General features: G+C 40.4%; 1 protein-coding gene across 1 annotated transcript in view; it reads left to right on the forward strand.

Moving 5' to 3' along the window:
* BMPR2 (bone morphogenetic protein receptor type 2) overlaps window positions 1–17,981 on the forward strand; it is a gene marked incomplete at both ends in the record, with an annotated part of 100,526 nt that extends 82,545 nt beyond the window's left edge. The window contains 8 exons of the mRNA XM_084265369.1: window positions 1,402–1,632; window positions 5,067–5,181; window positions 6,772–6,932; window positions 8,634–8,781; window positions 9,738–9,874; window positions 13,344–13,516; window positions 14,627–15,906; window positions 17,731–17,981. Coding sequence (XP_084121495.1) covers window positions 1,402–1,632; window positions 5,067–5,181; window positions 6,772–6,932; window positions 8,634–8,781; window positions 9,738–9,874; window positions 13,344–13,516; window positions 14,627–15,906; window positions 17,731–17,981 — 2,496 coding nt within the window. The remainder of the gene's footprint in view (window positions 1–1,401; window positions 1,633–5,066; window positions 5,182–6,771; window positions 6,933–8,633; window positions 8,782–9,737; window positions 9,875–13,343; window positions 13,517–14,626; window positions 15,907–17,730) is intronic.
* Between the last annotated feature and the right edge of the window lie 232 nt (window positions 17,982–18,213).

Consider the following 18,213-nt stretch of genomic DNA (forward strand, 5'->3'; position numbering starts at 1 on the left):
CATGGAATTTTTAAAAGCTTTTAGCCAGATATAAATGAGTAGAGGAACTGAGAGATTCAGTGTGATACTTTCTTCTTTTTGCCCATTAGAAATCACACCTAGCAATGCAGACTGCAGGCACCCGGTGTGGTCTGGGCCAATTATGTCAGCAGACTAATCGGCAGAGAATTTTGGGTGCCTTCTGCCAATAAAAAAGAGTCAAGTCATAGTTTGTAAGAGTGTAAGGATGTGTATTGTAGAAGTGTGAAAAGCCCCAGATGAAATTACTCATATTGACATGTAGTCTTGGGAAAAGCAGTGACTTTGTTGGTGGAGAGATCTGCCATGGAGACTTCTGTCCTCTTTCTTAAATCCTAAGGAGTTGACTCGTCACTCCCAATCATAGGATATTGCAGAACAAATTGTCTTTTCACATCTCTGTGGGTAGAACACGTTCCAGGTTTGTACCCTGAAGTGACTTGCTGCTGCTTCGCAATCCATGGGCATGAAAGGACTGGGAAACTGAAAGTCAGTCTGTTACAGGATACTTATTGATGAAAACTTTCCTCTGAGACAATTTTATAACATTTAGTATCATTACTTCTGCTTTCCATTCCTCTTCCATTTGTAAATACTAAAAATATAAAAATATACTGGGCCATGAAATCCTTGCAGTTTGGAACTGGGTCTTCCTGAAAATTAATAGATGCTTAAATTCTTCTGTAGTTAAAATTTGTTGAGCTTTAAAAATAAGGACTTTTCCTGGTGGTGGCCCTACGTTTTGGTTTAAAGCAGAGATCACATCTTTCTTCAGTTGCCATGGAGATGGGAAAGGCTGTTCAGTGAAAACTGTCTAACATAGTGGGGGCTAGAATAAAGACTCACAGGTAGTCAGGAATTAATTATTCCTTTCTGCTAAAAACTGTTTACCTCTTTTGGTATCTCTTTTGCACTACAAATGCATATATTGTTATTATTAACCTAGAAGGTACAGCTTATAAAGCTGTCCTAAACCTAAAGTGTTTAGCTTAATGCCTGTGATCTCTGGAGTTAATTAAAATCGATCACATAAAAGTTATAAATGTTTAGTAGGCAAAAGTTTAATACACACAAAACACATGGATTTTATTGATTTTGTACATAAAACTGCTGAATAGATTCTTTATTATTTCTTTACTGGATGTTCAGACTATTGATCCATTTCATAAGATCTAAGTTGGCCTACGCTGAGGTTTCCAGCTCCAATAGCTTTTATGACAGTAATCCAATTCTAGTTTTCAATACAAAGTGTTCGCTATATTCAGTAATTTTTATAGTATTAGTTGGTATAAAAGTTGGCATGCAATCTTTATAGAGTGAAAACTTGGATTATTTTCTCCTAATTTATTATTTACTGTACTAATTATTTAAAATATTTTGCAGTTGATTGGCCGGGGACGATACGGAGCAGTATATAAAGGCTCCCTAGATGAGCGTCCAGTTGCTGTGAAAGTGTTTTCATTTGCTAATCGTCAGAACTTTGTCAATGAGAGGAGCATATACAGGATTCCACTGATGGAACATGACAACATTGCCCGTTTCATTGTGGGGGATGAGAGGTTCACTGCAGATGGCCGTATGGAGTATTTATTGGTGATGGAGTATTACCCCAATGTAAGTGCTTCAAAAAAATCAATCATGTTGTTTTAGATTCCTAAAAATAGCCCCATGGAAAGGATGTACTTTGCTGGAGTTTTTCATTGCTGCTTCTTGCACTGTAATAATTAAAAAAAAATCTATATAAATTGCAATTTTAGAGAACCTCAGTGTGGTTTACTGTAATATCCTTTAAGATTTCCCATCTAGTGCTATCAAAAGTAGTCTTAGAAACTCTTAGCTGTAGTATTTGCTCTTGGTTATGGTGCAGGGTTTTTTTTAGTCAATTGTGCGATATTCAAGGACAGAATTTGAAGGTTGGTTTTGCTTAAAAGTAATTTAATAAATTTTAAACTTGTTAGTATTAAGACATCATATCTCTGTTATGGTAGTTATGACCTCACTCGGTAGCTGTAAATGGTGGGGTTTTTTTACAATGAAGCATAGTAGAGCCAATATTGTTGTCAACCTAGTTTGTGGTACTATGAATCATGTTGACTTTTTATTCTGTTATCTGCTTGAAAGCTTTTTGTGGCATACCATATTTAATTCTGCTGTACTGTATCTTGATGATGTAGGACAAATCTTAAGAAGGCAGCCTTACCTTCCAGAACCATATCTTCAGATCTCTGTAGCTAACTGAATGCTTACATCCCTCAAATTCATTGATTTGAGTTCCTAAAGCTCTGTGCGTGTGTACACACATACATGGAAACAGAAGTTTTAAAAATACACAGTGTAAATGTGAATTGTTTTCAGGAAAAAGCATAAATTGCAGTGTATATGGGGGGTTATATATATGAAAATGCTAAAAATTATGTTTCACAATTTATCTTGGGGCTTGTGTTGTGAACTTTAATTGTTCAGCTAAATATTTTTTTAATCAGTTCTTTGCTCTTAAGTAAGCAAACCCCTATTTTGTCTGGTGTGTAAAGGTGATGGCTGAAGCCTGATTTGTTATGGGGACACTAGGACAAAAGCTGCCCATTACAGTAGCAAAAAAACCCCAGAACAGTAATAAATAGTTGTAATGACAGCCCGTCTTAGGGTGACTTAGGCTTGTGTTGGAAGTTAAGTGCTGCATATGTCTATAAATTTCTAAATATATACAAAAATCTAAGGCAACATAGCACTTGACAAATAGAGTATCTTAACTGAAAGTTTTAAGTGAGAACACACATAATCATGTTAGGTTATAAGAGCATCTAAGGAGAGATTGCAGAGATGACAAATGACCATAGAAATAACCCAGTCATGCCCTTACCAGATGGAGAGTGGCAAAGCAGGTCACCTTGGGCCTGCTCTGGCGGAGTAGGCCTATTGCCAGTTAATTGAGTTAAGTGAAATCCAGGGAGTGTTCTGCTCCTGGGAGGGCATAGCATAACTGTCTTAAAGGTGATCTGGTTTTGCTGCTTTCTTGAATGAAAGGATTTTCAGCTGAAACGTAATTTGATTGAAAATTGTGTCTTGTTGCTCAAATAAACAGGATCTGTTCACGATCTGATTAAATGCACAGATGAGATTTATGAGATCATTCTATCAGGTTCTTTCTCAATGGAGAAGAACAGCGAGGTTTGTCTAAAATCAATCCGCTGGTGGTTTGGAAGTCACTGGAAAAAGTGCACAGCAGGTGTAATTAATGCACAGTGTGATCCTTAATTCAGCAAGCAGATGTTCTGCTGTATGTGGAGCTAACAGCAGAGAAGGAAGCCTGCTGTGGGAGCTCTACTAAAAGCAAATTGCACTGTTCAAACAGGAGCCATAAATTTTACTTCAATAAGGAGTAACTCTTATGGATGCACAGGTGAAATACTCCCCATCTGAAACAGCATTCTCCCTCAAAATACTTTCCTTCTTGGAAATAGGAACAGTCACCCAGAAAATTGTTCTTGGTGATCCACAGTGAAAGTAAGACAAGTGGATTTCACCCAAATTGTGTTGTTTATCCAAACATGCCTTCAGAAAACAAAAGCAGGCCAGCAAGTAATAAATGGACACGTGTAAATTTTTATCAATCAGCGTGATGGTACTCTGAGGTGTGTAAGTGAATAAACAGTGAGTACGTTGCAAGGGATGACATAGTAGGAAATATCTAAGAGCCACAGAATTATCAACCCCAGTAGTCAGACATTAATCTTCATTTTAGAATAATGGAAAAATTGTTATAACACACACTGTAGAATCTTAGGACTCTTACAAGATAAACCATCAATTTTATCTAAAGTTATAATCAGAACAAATGTCAATTCAACATGTAAATCCCAACTCTGACAAGAATAATCTTAGTTACAAACACACATCTCTAAATCTTGACTAGAACTTTTTCCACTTGTCATTTATATTGAACTTCACTAAAAGCAAAAGAGCACAGCTCTCGGCTAGCTTACAAAGCATCAGGTGGCTAGCAAGAGCTGCAGCAGAAAGATCTTGAAGTTGGTTTGGGATCTCTGTACAGTGAGTGTTTCCCAGGGACACCACAACAATGGTCCTGTGGCCTCTGTTAGAATGAGCGGGAATCCCAACCCACTGAGCCAAGAAAATCTGTCACAGAACCCAAGCTACTGGCAGTTGGAGGCTAGTAAGTGTTTGTATTTCTTAAAAAGCTTTAAAGAAGAAACAACAACCAAAAAAAAGAATAAAATTCTTTAACTCATTGGCACATCTTTAAAATTGCAGATTTAAATAGAGTCGTCATGAATATATTGTACTATCCATGCAGAGGTAACTGGGTGCCTTGTTCTTCATGCACTGGGATTCGGGGTGTTTAAACTAAGTATAACGTCACCAGTGACTATGCATTAAACCTTCTCAAAGGATCCAGCTCTTGTTTCAGATAGCAGTCTTAGTTTCTAGAAACTCTCAGTGTCATACTTGTCACTTCCTTCTTTCTGATTTTCTTGGGGATTCCACCACAAGTTAGTTTAAAATTCCCCACTTATCACATTTAACTTAATTTCAAGTGAAGAGGAACATTGCATTCTTTTCTCCTGTTTCTTCAGTGTGTGTGTGGACTCACTCCTGTTCAGAATTGCCTTTGGGGTATTTTTGTTTTGTTACACAAATAGGTTATAGCAGATGCCAGTGAGAGATGTGGAGTGTTCTTCAGTAAGTGCTAATGGCCACTGTTTAGTAACCCAGGCTGTTACATCTTTCTTCTTCTGTTGTTCAACAAGACTTTGGGAAGAATAAATCAAGTACATGCTTTGATTTTGTTTTGTAATTAATGACATTATTCCTAAAGGCAATCCCTCTTACTTTGTAGTAAATTTTCTGTTTCACTTCTTTATATAAACCAAATGGCAGCACTAGAAATAAATGAAACGTTGGTACAGTCTTGTGCTTTAGAACACCTGGAAACAGCCACAGGATTACACTGTTCAGGAGCAATGGATAAAACTGTCTTAAAGATTTTGTGTTACTCAACTCAGTAATGAATTTTTTTTTTTTTTTAGGGTTCTTTGTGCAAATATTTGAGTCTGCACACAAGTGACTGGGTGAGCTCATGCCGTTTGGCACACTCTATAACTAGGGGCTTGGCGTACCTGCACACGGAGCTGCCTCGAGGAGGTAAGGCCAGAAGGGATGCCAGGATGTTCAAGTTACCTCGTATTTCTGTCAGGTAGTGGATTCCTGCCTTTCTTTTCCCTCCGTGACAGTACGGTGAGTCGGAAATGATGAATGCAAATAGAGATTACTCAGAACTTCTGATACGTTCCTTACTTCTTGAACAATCTCATGATGTGGGCTGTGTCTGTGACATTTGTATGAAAACATGGAGTAAAAGCCAGCAGAGCCCCAGAGAAGGGTGAGAGGAGGAGGCAGAGCTGTGCAGTGCTGCTGTATCATGGCAACAGATTACTGAAGACCTGAAGCACTGGATGTCTGACTAGCAGAGAGCAAACAGATGGGGTGTTGTGTTTGTTTTTGCAGTACAGACACAAATCACCAAAGCAATTTTTAGTTTGTGTGTGAACTGTATACACAAAGAGAAATAATTACATCTTTTAACTCCACTGTATTAGCTTTATTTATCGTACCTCTTGATTTTTGTCTGAGGTGTGAGCCTAGCCTTCACTGTGTACAAATGATACTGCTGGACTTTCAGTGCTTTATTAGAGCACTGGGTGTGACAACATATTGATTATATCTTTATACATCTGCCTGTGTGCTTCAGCCAGCATTTCTGCAGCGGAAATGTCATGATTGTAAAGCAGATATTCTGAGGTCTGTGACGTATTAGGCTGCAGAACATGGTCTGGCGCTACACGCTAGCTTTTTGCAGTAAATAAAAGGATGGTACTAGTTCTGTGTTAAGGTGCTAATGTTTGGATTAAAATTCCAAACTATGTATCTTGGTGTTAAGCATCAACTCTAGTGAAGATGGAGAACTGAAGATGCAGTTAAAAGTGCAAGGCTGAAGATGCCTAAATCAATATTCCTGTGTACCACTGAAACTGCAGACATCATCTTAACTTCATCATTTCGAAATGTGCAGACAGATGTGTCCATTACATGCCAGAAACTATGTAAACCTTCCAGCATAAAGAAGAGACAGCCATAGGCTGGTCTATGAGTGCTAGGAAGGAACCATAGTAAAACCGGTTCTATAGTGCTGGCTGCTTTACTAACTAAATTGCATGTAAACTAGGAACAACTGAGATAATTCTTCAGAAAAGATCAAATCCCCTGCAAGATGAACATGTTCAGACTCTGGAATAATATTGTCTACATCTCTTCTGAATATGTGCCAATCCCAATCATAATGTAAATAGTTGATGCTGTACTTGACATAGGAGTGTGGATATGAGAGAGCGCATTTGGAATGGCTGTCAGGGCTGTGGCAGCAGGTTTGTGCTTAAGTACATGCTATCTCCCCTGCCAAAACCTGAAATATCCCTTGGAAAGAAGTGTATTGGCAAACACTAAGCCTGTATATAGCAGTAACCTAATATAGATACAATGAAACTCTGAATGCCAGTCAGTTTTCTATAGATAGCATCCTCTGGAGCTCATTATAAAGAGACAAAAATGTTAGCTTTTTGAAAGATAAGCTGATTTTCTGTTTGTAATAGCTGAGCAGACATCATGAGGTTCTCTCATTTCACCAAAGGGTAGAACTGCTCGCATATTAACAGGCACTTCCATATGTCCAACTAGACCATTACAAACCTGCAATATCCCATCGTGACTTGAACAGCCGCAATGTACTCGTAAAGAATGATGGAACGTGTGTAATCAGCGATTTTGGACTCTCCATGAAGTTAACTGGAAACAGACTGGTACGCCCAGGTGAGGAGGATAACGCAGCTATTAGTGAGGTAAGTACAAATGGGGATAAACTGCTGTATAAAGGAAGTAATGCTGGGAAACAGTTGTTTCTGTTAGAAGGTAAATGTGAAGGTGGTACAATTCCCGTAAGAGGGAAATGCTGCAATATGGGTGAGAAGTGTCCAAAACTGTGATAGGAAGAAACTGGTTTTATTCTCAAAGTGCTCAGAAACAAATGTGAAATGTGATAAGTGTGCAGCCCTGGAGACTGAAGTTTTCCACGTGATATATGAGAAGATGGAAGGTAGGTTTGTTTGCCATGCTGTTTCTGATTATGTGATACAGGTCTCTTTGGTCTTGTACTGCGAGAATTAACTGAAGACTAAACATTCTTCAGTCGTTTTGGTGTTTAGTATTTCCAAAATGGTGATATACCGTGTTTTACATCTTAGAACCGTTTCTCTGAGTGTCATCTGCATTTTTCTGGACTTTAAATGGGGTATATGGGGGAGAGTAAGTGTAGGAAGACATGGAACAAATAACAGGGGACGCTTGAAATAACACCTTATGGAAACACATGAAAAAATGAGTGTTTCTTAGGGAAGTAAAGACAGATACAACTCCTCAAATATGTCAAAAGCTGCTACAAAGAGAAAGGAATAAACTGTTTGTGTTCAGTGTGGATAGCACAAGAGATGATGGGATTAGATTGTAGCAGGGAAAATTTAGGTTACTTATGCTGAAACCTTTCTAATGTGTAGAAGGCCGGGAAGGTCTGGCTGCTGAGAGAGGCTGTACAGAATTTGCGTCATTTAATGAATTTAAGGAACAGATTGAGAAAACATCTGCTAGGAGCGGGTTAGAATGGATCCTTGGCAGAAAGAAGAAACTAATTTCTTGAGCTTTCTTTTTTATGATGCTGCGATCCAGAGAGTTAGGGGTTTTTTGTTGTTTTCTGTTTGTATAAGCATAAATACACTGACACCTGGATAAAGGCTACTGAAATATGACCAGACTGTTTTAAACAAAGAGTGAAAGTCCTTTCAGTATATGTCATCTTTCTGCATTTACAGAAAACCTTTGCATTTCACTCAAAGAACATGTTTCGCAGTGCCAATCACCTTCCATTAGTAAGCACTGCATTAATAATACCTAGTGCACAGGTCCTCTTTTTACATCTCTCCTCACTGAACAAAGAAATAGGGAAACCACTGCTTAAAATGTAGGGATGTGCAATAGTCCTGTCACAAACTGCTGTCCTGCAGGTACTGATGAGTGATTGCTCCATCTCATATATTTCCCTGTGGAAATGAATAGATATCTTCCAAAGTGGTTAATAACCTCTGACTGTGGAAGATGTAGGGAAGTTCCTCACTGACAGTCCAGGAGTAAAAAGAACAATTTTATTCTTCAGCAGCATCATTTTCCATATGATATCTACCTTGGTGTAGAGTCATTTCAGGAGAAAGAAACATTTCTGCTGTATATATTGCATATAAGAACTTGGAGTAAGGGATGAAATTATTTTATTTTTGTACATTCAAAGAAGTGAACAGAGTAGAGGAAGAGTTTTGTTATGACTGGACTCCTGATAAGCATCTAGAAGCCATGGACGCTGATTAGAAGAGAACAACATTGTCCTTAGCTGAAGAAAATAAAAAAGCATAGTACTAAAAAAGTTGAATTCTACACAAGGAGTTGAATTTGGAAATTGTTTCCTGATTTGAAGCTTTGATTTTATGTTTTTCCAGGTCGGTACAATCCGCTACATGGCCCCAGAAGTGCTTGAAGGAGCAGTGAACTTGAGGGACTGTGAATCTGCTTTGAAACAAGTTGATATGTATGCACTAGGCCTTATCTACTGGGAGATATTTATGAGATGTACAGACCTCTTTCCAGGTAACTGAAAGAACTGGGAAAAAATATTAGTAGTAGAAAGTGGTGCCAGCAACCAAAGCTCACCGCTAGCCATGGCTTTTTAAAGTGGAGAAGGGAAGTAATTTTCCCAGCTGTTTTTGCCATTAAGTCGGTGCCATCTAGCGTTCAAGTGATGGTTGTCAGTACAGTGTGCTTGAGTGTGAAGCTGGTTCATGCTGAGACTTCAAATTACCTGTTTAAGCAGTTTGCAGGCCTCATGGTTATGTGCAATTTGAGCGTTGTTGTTATCCAGAATTTACAAACGTTGTGAGTTGGGCTGATGGCAAAGGCAGTACTTCAGTTCTTAGAACTGATAACAGTGCCTGAAGTGTCTTTCAGATTTCCCCCATGGAAGAATGGGTGGGAAAGTGCGGATTTAATGTAGCCTGTAGTCAGTTGTACTTGTGCTAATGACATTGAAAATTCAGGAAAATCCTGTAACATAATCAGGGAAATACCTGTAATATAAAACAAGATGAATTGGACTCCTAAATTTAACGTGTAAGGTTGTGTTGTGGCCACCATCTTCTTCCCAGGGTGGAGCACATGGAGTTAATCTGACACATGGCATTCTCTCTGTAGTCACAGCTGCACTTTATATGCAGAAACTTGTAATCTTGCTGGGCTTCCTCCCAAATGAAGTACATGAATATATTCAGTCAGCGACGTTTCATAGAAATTAGGTGTCATCCTCAGTCTCTGAGACATTCTGAATGTGCCACTCAGCCAGCAAAGACTGGAGATGCCATCCTCTGAGAGGCTGCCAAACAACGCTTCATTCATTTGCACTTAATTCAGGGGTTTTGTGAAGACTTTGGGGGAAAGTGGGGAACATCTCAAGAGACAGCAACTTTGATACTACCTTTCAGCACCTGAAAGCCCTTGCTCTGCCTTTTAATCTGTGGATTTTTTTCTTTCCTTCTTACTATTGCTAACAGGGGAATCTGTGCCAGAGTACCAGATGGCTTTCCAGACAGAAGTCGGAAACCATCCCACTTTTGAAGATATGCAAGTCTTAGTGTCTAGAGAGAAGCAAAGACCAAAATTCCCAGAAGCATGGAAGGAGAACAGCCTGGTGAGACAGAACAGAAACCAGCTATACTCTGTACTCACTTCTTAAAAGCAACTTTTTAATTTGCTCTTTCTTTAAAATTTTTGGTAACATTCAAGGATTGGGAGCTGTTTCTGTCTGGACTTCTTAAATACTGAATTGAGTTGTTAAACAGCCATTGACATGAAAGCTAGATTTCTTCCAGAGAAAACTACTCCGATTATAATTTTTTATATATGAATCGTTAGTATCTGTGGTATTATGGGTGAAGTGCCCATGTGTGCTCTGTATGCTCAGCATGAAACATAAAGGCAGTTTCTACTTTTTGACATGTTATAAACTAATAACACCTTAAAATAGCTGGCAAAAATGTAAACATACTCTTCCAAAACTATTATCTATAAACACTCTTTCTGAAGTGTAGTCCTCAGAGTTTGCAGAGGGTACAGCTTCCAGCAATCATTCCATTATAACTACATTAGAAATTTTACATGGCTTCATTTGAGCTGCAATTTTTGTATTCAAGGCTATAAACACAGTAATGTTCATTGTTTTGAATTGGTAGAGCTGTGGCTTAGAGCCTTGCTTGCTCTGCAGGCCAACAAGTCACAGCAAGTCAGCTGCACTCTGGTAAGTCTATGTGCTGACTTTCATCGGCAGCAAAGGTGAGGTAATGTGAGTCCTCTTAGCTTGGGGGGGTTTCTTGTCTTTTGGTACAAGCAAAGTGAAATGCAAAGAGTTACTGGGTTTCACCTCACACCTGGTAACTTGTTTAAGCAAAATAGCTTGATAGCGAGTATGAAAATGACATATTTGACTCTTCCTTAAAAAAGATAATTCTAGTTATTCCTGTACTGAAATTATACCCTTCAATACTCAGAGACTTTGCTAGTTGATAAGTATGTGGCTACTGTGCAGATAGTGGGGAGCCTGAGGCTTCATCTGTGCTGGTACTTGTAAATATCTATGAAACCATTTTCAGAGAGGAACATAGCCTCCAGTATTAACACTGTTGTAAAACATGTTGTAACTGAGTCGAAAGCTTCGTAGAGAGGTTCTTTTATTACACAATTTTGACCAGTCTTTGGGGGACACAAAAAAAAATCAACACCCCAACTGGTTTTAACTATAGCTGTGTTGGCAAATGCAGCACTGGAAGAACCAAGCTTGACAGCTGGCTTTGAAGACAGTTAAAACAAACCTTCTTGAGCTGATTTAGTTATGTTTTGCAGACTACTATTTAATTATGTTCCTACAAGCATTATTAGACACTGAGTTGATAATGATCCCCATGTTTAAACTGCCAAGCACATCCTTTGTGTTGTTGCTAATTTTTTTCAAAAATTCAAAATAATAATAACAATGGTGATAAGTCTGTCTCTCAGGGTAGATCTACACCATTGCTTTAAGAGAAGAATAAATAAACAATCTGTAGTTCCTACATGGGTATCAAACAACCTGCTCTACCCTGGGATAATATCTGAATGAGCACTGCAGGGAGGAGATATTGTAGAAAACTAAGCTCCAGATAACCTTGCCCTGGACCCAGGTCCTATCCTCCTGTATCTAGTGCATGGGATAGAAAACTTTTGTCTGTTATTTAAAGCTAGACTGACATGCTGGCTTATAATACTTTGATGCAAATTCTTTTAGAGAAATGTATTTGCCCTTTTCATTTGAGAAATAGAAATAAAAAGCATTGTTTTATTTTTTATGTCACGTAATTAAGGCACTCAAAAGACATAGAATCCTAAATTTATGATTGCCTATGCAGCCTCAGTCTGCTCCTTGAACATATGTGCTATGGTACGGACCTTGACAAGCAGTATTGTTTTTCACAGTATAAATCAACAAGCTGAGCAGATGATGTGCATAAAATAATCCAAGGGCTACAAACTGAGCCGAGATGTTAGCAGCATTCCTGTCTCGTTTGCCAAAGCAGGGCCCAGGCTTGACTTCAGTGGTTAGGACTGAAAGATATTAATAGCATAACAGATTAATGCAGAGTTCCTGTCCCTTCTATCTTTTTTATGGGTGCTCGAATTTCTAAATAGTGCATTTTAGTGTAAATCTCTTTGAACTTGAAATTAATAGAAAATGCATTACTGTGGTAAACGTGAGGCTCTAGAACTTCAGTTTTGTTACGTATCTATAGAGTCATCAGCATGCTCCTTTCATGATCCTTACAACAGTGAAGGCAAAGGATCTGCTAGGAGAGAGACAATATTAATCACTGGTGAAACCTGTAGGGGAGAGCCTTACCAAGGGGCAAGACAGGAGATCAGCGTGTCCACTGACACTTAGATATGTCTAAATTGTGGCTGCATCAAGTCCTAAAGCCAAAGGCCTTTTATTTTGGGAGAGTCACTGCCCCTGAGGGTGCTTTTAGACTTACATCCCTCAGCAAAGAGAGGTGCAGTTGCTCAGTCCCTCTTGGATCTCTGGGAAGGGAGGTAGAAGATTTGCTTGTGTGGTAGCTTGTCCCACCTACGCAGCCATAGCTGCATCATGAAGCATAAGCCTGCTCTGTGGGCCTGGAGCCCCTGGCTAGCTTGTAGAGCTGGTCTTGGCCTTCGCTGCCACAGGTGAGCAGGACAGTTCTGGCACGGAGGTAGTCAGAGCGGCCCACCGAATGTGGCACACCAGCTGGGACCGTGCACACTCAGTGGTGCTGGAGAGGCTAAAGCCAGGGCTGTAGATCTGAGATCTCCTGGCAAATGATATCGTATTCATGGGCCATAAATTGGCAGCAGGGGCCAATAAATGGCTGCCTGTTGTTTGTACTGCGGGTACAGTGGAAGCAGAAGTGTTCTGTGCTCTTAATTTCAGTTGTCTCCTCTCCAGGTCTCTGACCATATGGCAGCAGGTTTTGGAGGTCTTGAGTTCTAATCCTGACTGCACCATTCACCCACAGGGTGATCCAGGAAACTGTGACTGTTTCTCCATCTGTAAATCAAGGGCAGCAATAAGTCTCCTCCCATAGCACAGACAAATTCACTGATATTTGTGAGGCATTTGGATATTAACAGTAGTGACAGTGGAAGAAAAGTAAGATGAAATGAGCAAGGCTGTGTTATTTGCACACAGTGCAGGGAAGCAAGGCGGGGACCATTAGTTGAATTGTGTGGATAACAATGGCAGTGTTCCCAGCATATCCTCAATCCTTAGCACACAGCTTTCGTAAGGCAGGGAGAGTAGCTGAGCCTGCACACATCAGAGAGGGAGGGCTGGCAGAATGTTTATGGGCAGTGGCCAACGGTAGCATTTCCTAAATAACTGTTTTCCTAGTGATGTATGTGTGAGCTATGGTATTATTAATCCTAGTTTTAGAGTAAACTAGCTTTGAACAAAACTGTGTATCTTCTGTTTCTCTCTCTCACCAGCCTGTGGCTATTTTCATGCATACAGAATGATGTCATAAGCCAGTAAATTAAGAGCATGATACAAAGGAAAAATAAGTTAAGATAAAGGGGGTTTGTTTGTTTCCTGGCAGGCTGTGAGGTCACTTAAAGAAACAATTGAAGACTGTTGGGATCAAGATGCTGAAGCTCGACTAACAGCGCAGTGTGCTGAGGAGAGGATGGCAGAACTCATGATGATTTGGGAGAGAAACAAATCAGTTAGTCCAACGGTCAACCCTATGTCAACTGCCATGCAGAATGAGCGGTAAGAAGGGAAAGCATTTAGTTTCAATCAGTGGCAAATGCCTGATGCTGTGCTCAGCTCACTCCAGGTAGGAAGCTAGAACACGCACTAGCTTAAGGTTTCTGCACCCATGAAGTGGGTCTGTGTTACAGGAGCTGGTCTGCATATGGGTAAATGTATGACATGATCCTGCTGGCTTGTGTTCTTAAGATCTCCTGTCCACCCCCAGAAGTCAGGCACCATTTATGTGCAGTACAGCAGTACTTCTAACAGAAGGGCCTTTTAAACTGTACTTAGGCAAACTGTCCAAACAGGCTTGCAAAGCTAGGAAGTGATGATGGTTTGTCGTGAAGGACTCTTGCTAAATGATGCATAAAACTTCTGTTTAAAATGTTCTTCGAAAAACTGTGAATTTGCAGGTAGTAGGAGTTCAGGAAATCATTGAGTCTCAGACCTGTAGCTTTTTGGTTAAACAGCCGTGGGGGTCACTGCTTATGTCATCATTATTCTGACCTCAGTGAGAGAGATGCTGTGCATTCTCTGCTTATATGTAATCCAGAGAGAGTGAGAATTTTCAGAACTGACATTAGTGCTTAATAGAATTCTCTAGAAATCTGGATTTGAGAGAAGAGTAATGCTGCTGTATGTGGCAGTGTTTATTGTAATGAAAAGAATTACGTTCAAATCGCAGAACACCTGAATTGTTAGAAGAACGGATTTTTAATGGTTTTGGGACTTTGTGACTTTTTCCCAGCATTGCTTTTTACATCTTGTGTGTTGAATTCTTGTGTGTTGAGTTCTTGTTGCCCTCCAGCATCACTTCTCTGCATCTAAAGCAGTACTTTAGCAGTCAGCTGGACAAAGAGCATGTTGGACAAATGGAAGAAAATTACTGTAACTTGACTTAGCTGTGTAAATGACATCTGTGACAAAATTGCTGTCCTAGTAAAACCAATTTTCTGCTGCTTAGGACTTTTCAAGGAAGTTACTGAAGGATCTCAGTTTGCACAGTACCTGTCCATAGTTTATGCATGAAAAGAAACAGGCATTCAGCTCTCTTAAAGGAGAGGCTTTATAGTATGAAGTGATTTTTACATATGTGATCTTAATGTCACTTATTTTTTCTCAAAGGAATCTGTCGCATCACAGGCGTGTATCAAAAATAAGGCCCTATCCAGATTACTCCTCCTCTTCGTACATTGAAGATTCGATCCACCACACTGACAGCATAGTGAAGAACATTTCTTCTGAGCATTCAATGTCCACTACACCACTGACTTCAGGGGAAAAGAACAGAAACTCCATTAACTATGAGCGGCAGCAAGCACAAGCTCGCATCCCTAGCCCTGAGACAAGTGTCACCAGTTTATCCACCAATACTACCACCACCAATACAACTGGCCTCACTCCTAGCACTGGCATGACCACCATATCCGAAATGCCTTACTCGGATGAAACAAACTTACATACGGCAAATGTGATGCAGCCAGGTGGGCCCACCCCAGTTTGTCTGCAGCTAACGGAGGAGGACTTGGAGACAAATAAATTGGACCCAAAAGAAGTGGATAAGAACCTGAAAGAAAGCTCTGATGAGAATCTGATGGAACATTCGCTTAAGCAGTTTAGCGGGCCAGATCCACTCAGCAGCACTAGTTCCAGCTTGCTTTATCCACTGATAAAACTCGCAGTAGAGGTGACAGGACAACAGGACTTCACGCAAGCTGGCAACGGTCAAGCGTGTTTGATTCCAGATGTCCCATCTGCTCAGGTCTATCCTCTACCCAAGCAACAGAACCTTCCGAAGAGGCCCACTAGCCTCCCCCTAAACACCAAAAATTCAACAAAGGAGCCACGATTAAAATTTGGTGGCAAGCACAAATCAAACTTGAAACAAGTGGAGACAGGCGTTGCCAAGATGAACACTATCAATGCTGCCGAACCTCATGTCGTGACAGTTACCATGAATGGAGTGGCTGGGAGAAGCCACAGCATAAACTCTCATACTGGCACAACCCAGTATGCCAATGGCACAGTGCCGTCGGGGCAGACCACCAGTTCAGTAGCACAGAGAGCCCAGGAAATGCTTCAGAACCAATTCAGTGGAGAGGATAGCCGGCTGAATATTAATTCAAGCCCTGATGAGCATGAACCCTTGCTGAGGCGGGAGCAGCAGGTTGGCCATGATGAAGGTGTTCTGGACCGCCTAGTAGACAGGAGAGAGCGACCACTGGATAACGGCCGAACAAATGCCAACAACAACAACAGTAATCCATGTCCAGGGCAAGACACAGCTACAGTCAGCATCCAGAATGTAGTGAGAAATCCTGGGCAGACTCAGTCTAGAAGAGCACAGAGGCCTAATTCTCTGGATCTATCAGCCACGAATAGTTTGGATAGCAGTAGCATGCAGTGTAAGTGCCTGCAGAACCTCAACAGTTTCCCTCATATTTTTTTACTTACAACCACGTATATCTGCTTGAATAGAAAATAGTTCTGTCTTCTGTCCCTCCTCAAAGCATGCTTACTAAACCCCATATAAATTTAATTGCTGTCAGCACAATTTCAGTCTTCTGAAAGTCCATCAACTCCAGCACGTTAGGTCACTATTGTCCTTCCACATACATGGAATAAATCTGCCCCTTTGTTACCTGTCTACTCTTACTCTAGGAAGAGTAATTTCTAACTTTAATTATTGTTTTCAAGGGACCTATCTTGGCAACTGCAAAGCATGTTGAGAAAGCTTCCCATTTCTTCCTTCAGGGGCACATTGTAGAACCATAGAATCATAGAATTGTAGGGGTTGGAAGGGACCTCCAGAGATCATCGGGTCCAGCCCCCCTGCCAAAGCAGCTCCCTAGGACATATCACTCAGGCGTTCTTCCTTTTCCCCATTCTCTGAAAAGTAGCTGGTTCGAAGATACATTGATTAAAATAATTTATTATAACTACTTACATGCTTCATTACTTCTAAAGCAATGATTTTACTTTGTAAGCCCAGCCTAAACAGAGGGTCGGGCTTTCTCTACTATTTCAGCTCCAACAGTTATAACAATCCATTGTCAATTTATCACCTCTGTATTAAAAATTAATCAAAGTGGTTAGAGAAGGAATCTATTGCAGTTGACTCCTTTGGAATAACTGCCTGAGTTTTGCAGATCTTTACAGCCAAAGATTTAAGAGGTTACAACTGCATGCTCCGTTTTACATAAGAATGTAATCATGGAGTTTAATTAGCTGCATCCTCTGAGTTGGTCTTTGGGCCTGTTGGAGCTGTTGGAGCGGCTTCCCAGTATGCCTGTTTAAGTGAATGCATTTCCAGAACGTGCTGCAGTCTTTGAAAGGTGCTCGCAAACCTCTGACTCTGTTTAGACAGACGCTGTGATATTAGTGAAATAAGCCCAGGCGCCAGGCATGTTTGGAAAGAAAAGGTTTAGAAACAAACCAGAACAGATCTTTTAAGAAATGTAGTTGAATATTCAGCAGTGGAATGTTTAAGCCTCCCTTTTAAGTAGGAAACCTTAATTTTGTCTTAACATGTTGACTTGAGTTGAAATTTTGCTGAAGTAAAGAAAAAAATATTACTGTAGCAACTTTGCTTAGTTGAAGGCTGAGTTAAAAGCAAGGGTTTGAAGGTATGTGACGTGAAAAGGTTTTAACAGTCAGATTTCTACTGCTGAAATTTCATCATCATTTGCCAGTCTTGCAACCCAGCATCCCGAATCCCAACTTAGGACCTTAACAGAGAATGGACCATTTTGTCTCCAGGTGAAATGCTTTGCCAGGGGAAGTAGGATTAGGGGACCTATGGTTTACTTATGTATTAAAAGTTCAGCCTTTGCCGTCCCGTAGTAGCGACATTTTTTTGTACCTCCCATTACAGGTAATATAAGGTACTATGGTTGCAAAAGCCTCTCAAATGTCAAATGCTGATTCTGCTGTTTGATGCCAATGTGCATTCAAGGTAACACAAATTACTTCGCTGAAGTAATTTCTGACAGAACAGAATCTCACCTCTCGTTTTAGTGGCAGTTGCTGTAGTTGATACACCTGTCGTGCCTCTGCCACGCAGTTGCTTTTGTGTGACAAGATTTTGTTCTTTTCTGGTTTGCATGAGTAACCACCCCGGACTCGCCGGTCTAATCTTACCCTCCTTGTAATACTCTTTTCTGCTGTTTGGGTTTTTGTTTTGGTTTGGTTTTTATTTTTGGTCGGTTTTTGTTTCCTATTTCCTTCAGTAGGTGACGCCTCACAGGACGGCAAATCGGGCTCGGGAGAGAAGATCAAGAAGCGCGTGAAGACTCCCTACTCGCTGAAGCGGTGGCGTCCCTCCACGTGGGTCATCTCCACCGAGCCGCTGCACTGCGAGGTCAACAACAACGGCGGCGACCGGGCAGCCCACTCCAAATCCAGCACCGCCGTTTACCTGGCGGAGGGAGGCACTGCCACCACCATGGTATCTAAGGACGCGGGGGTGAACTGCCTGTGAAACGCTCGGAAAGCCGACAAATGACCTTTTTTTTGCATTATTTGAAACAAACACGCAGAAGACATTTTAAAAAAAAAAACTGCTTTTTCCTCCTGTCAGCACCCCCTACCAAGGACTCGCTTTAAATAGATTTCAGCTATGCAGAAAATTTTTAGCTTATGCTTCCATATTTTTTTATTTTTTGTTTTATTTTTTGAACGTTTTTGCACTTTTATTTAGTATCGCTAAGGTT

The sequence above is a fragment of the Gallinula chloropus genome (assembly GCF_964237585.1).
Source record: "Gallinula chloropus genome assembly, chromosome: 5".
Taxonomy (NCBI): domain Eukaryota; kingdom Metazoa; phylum Chordata; class Aves; order Gruiformes; family Rallidae; genus Gallinula; species Gallinula chloropus.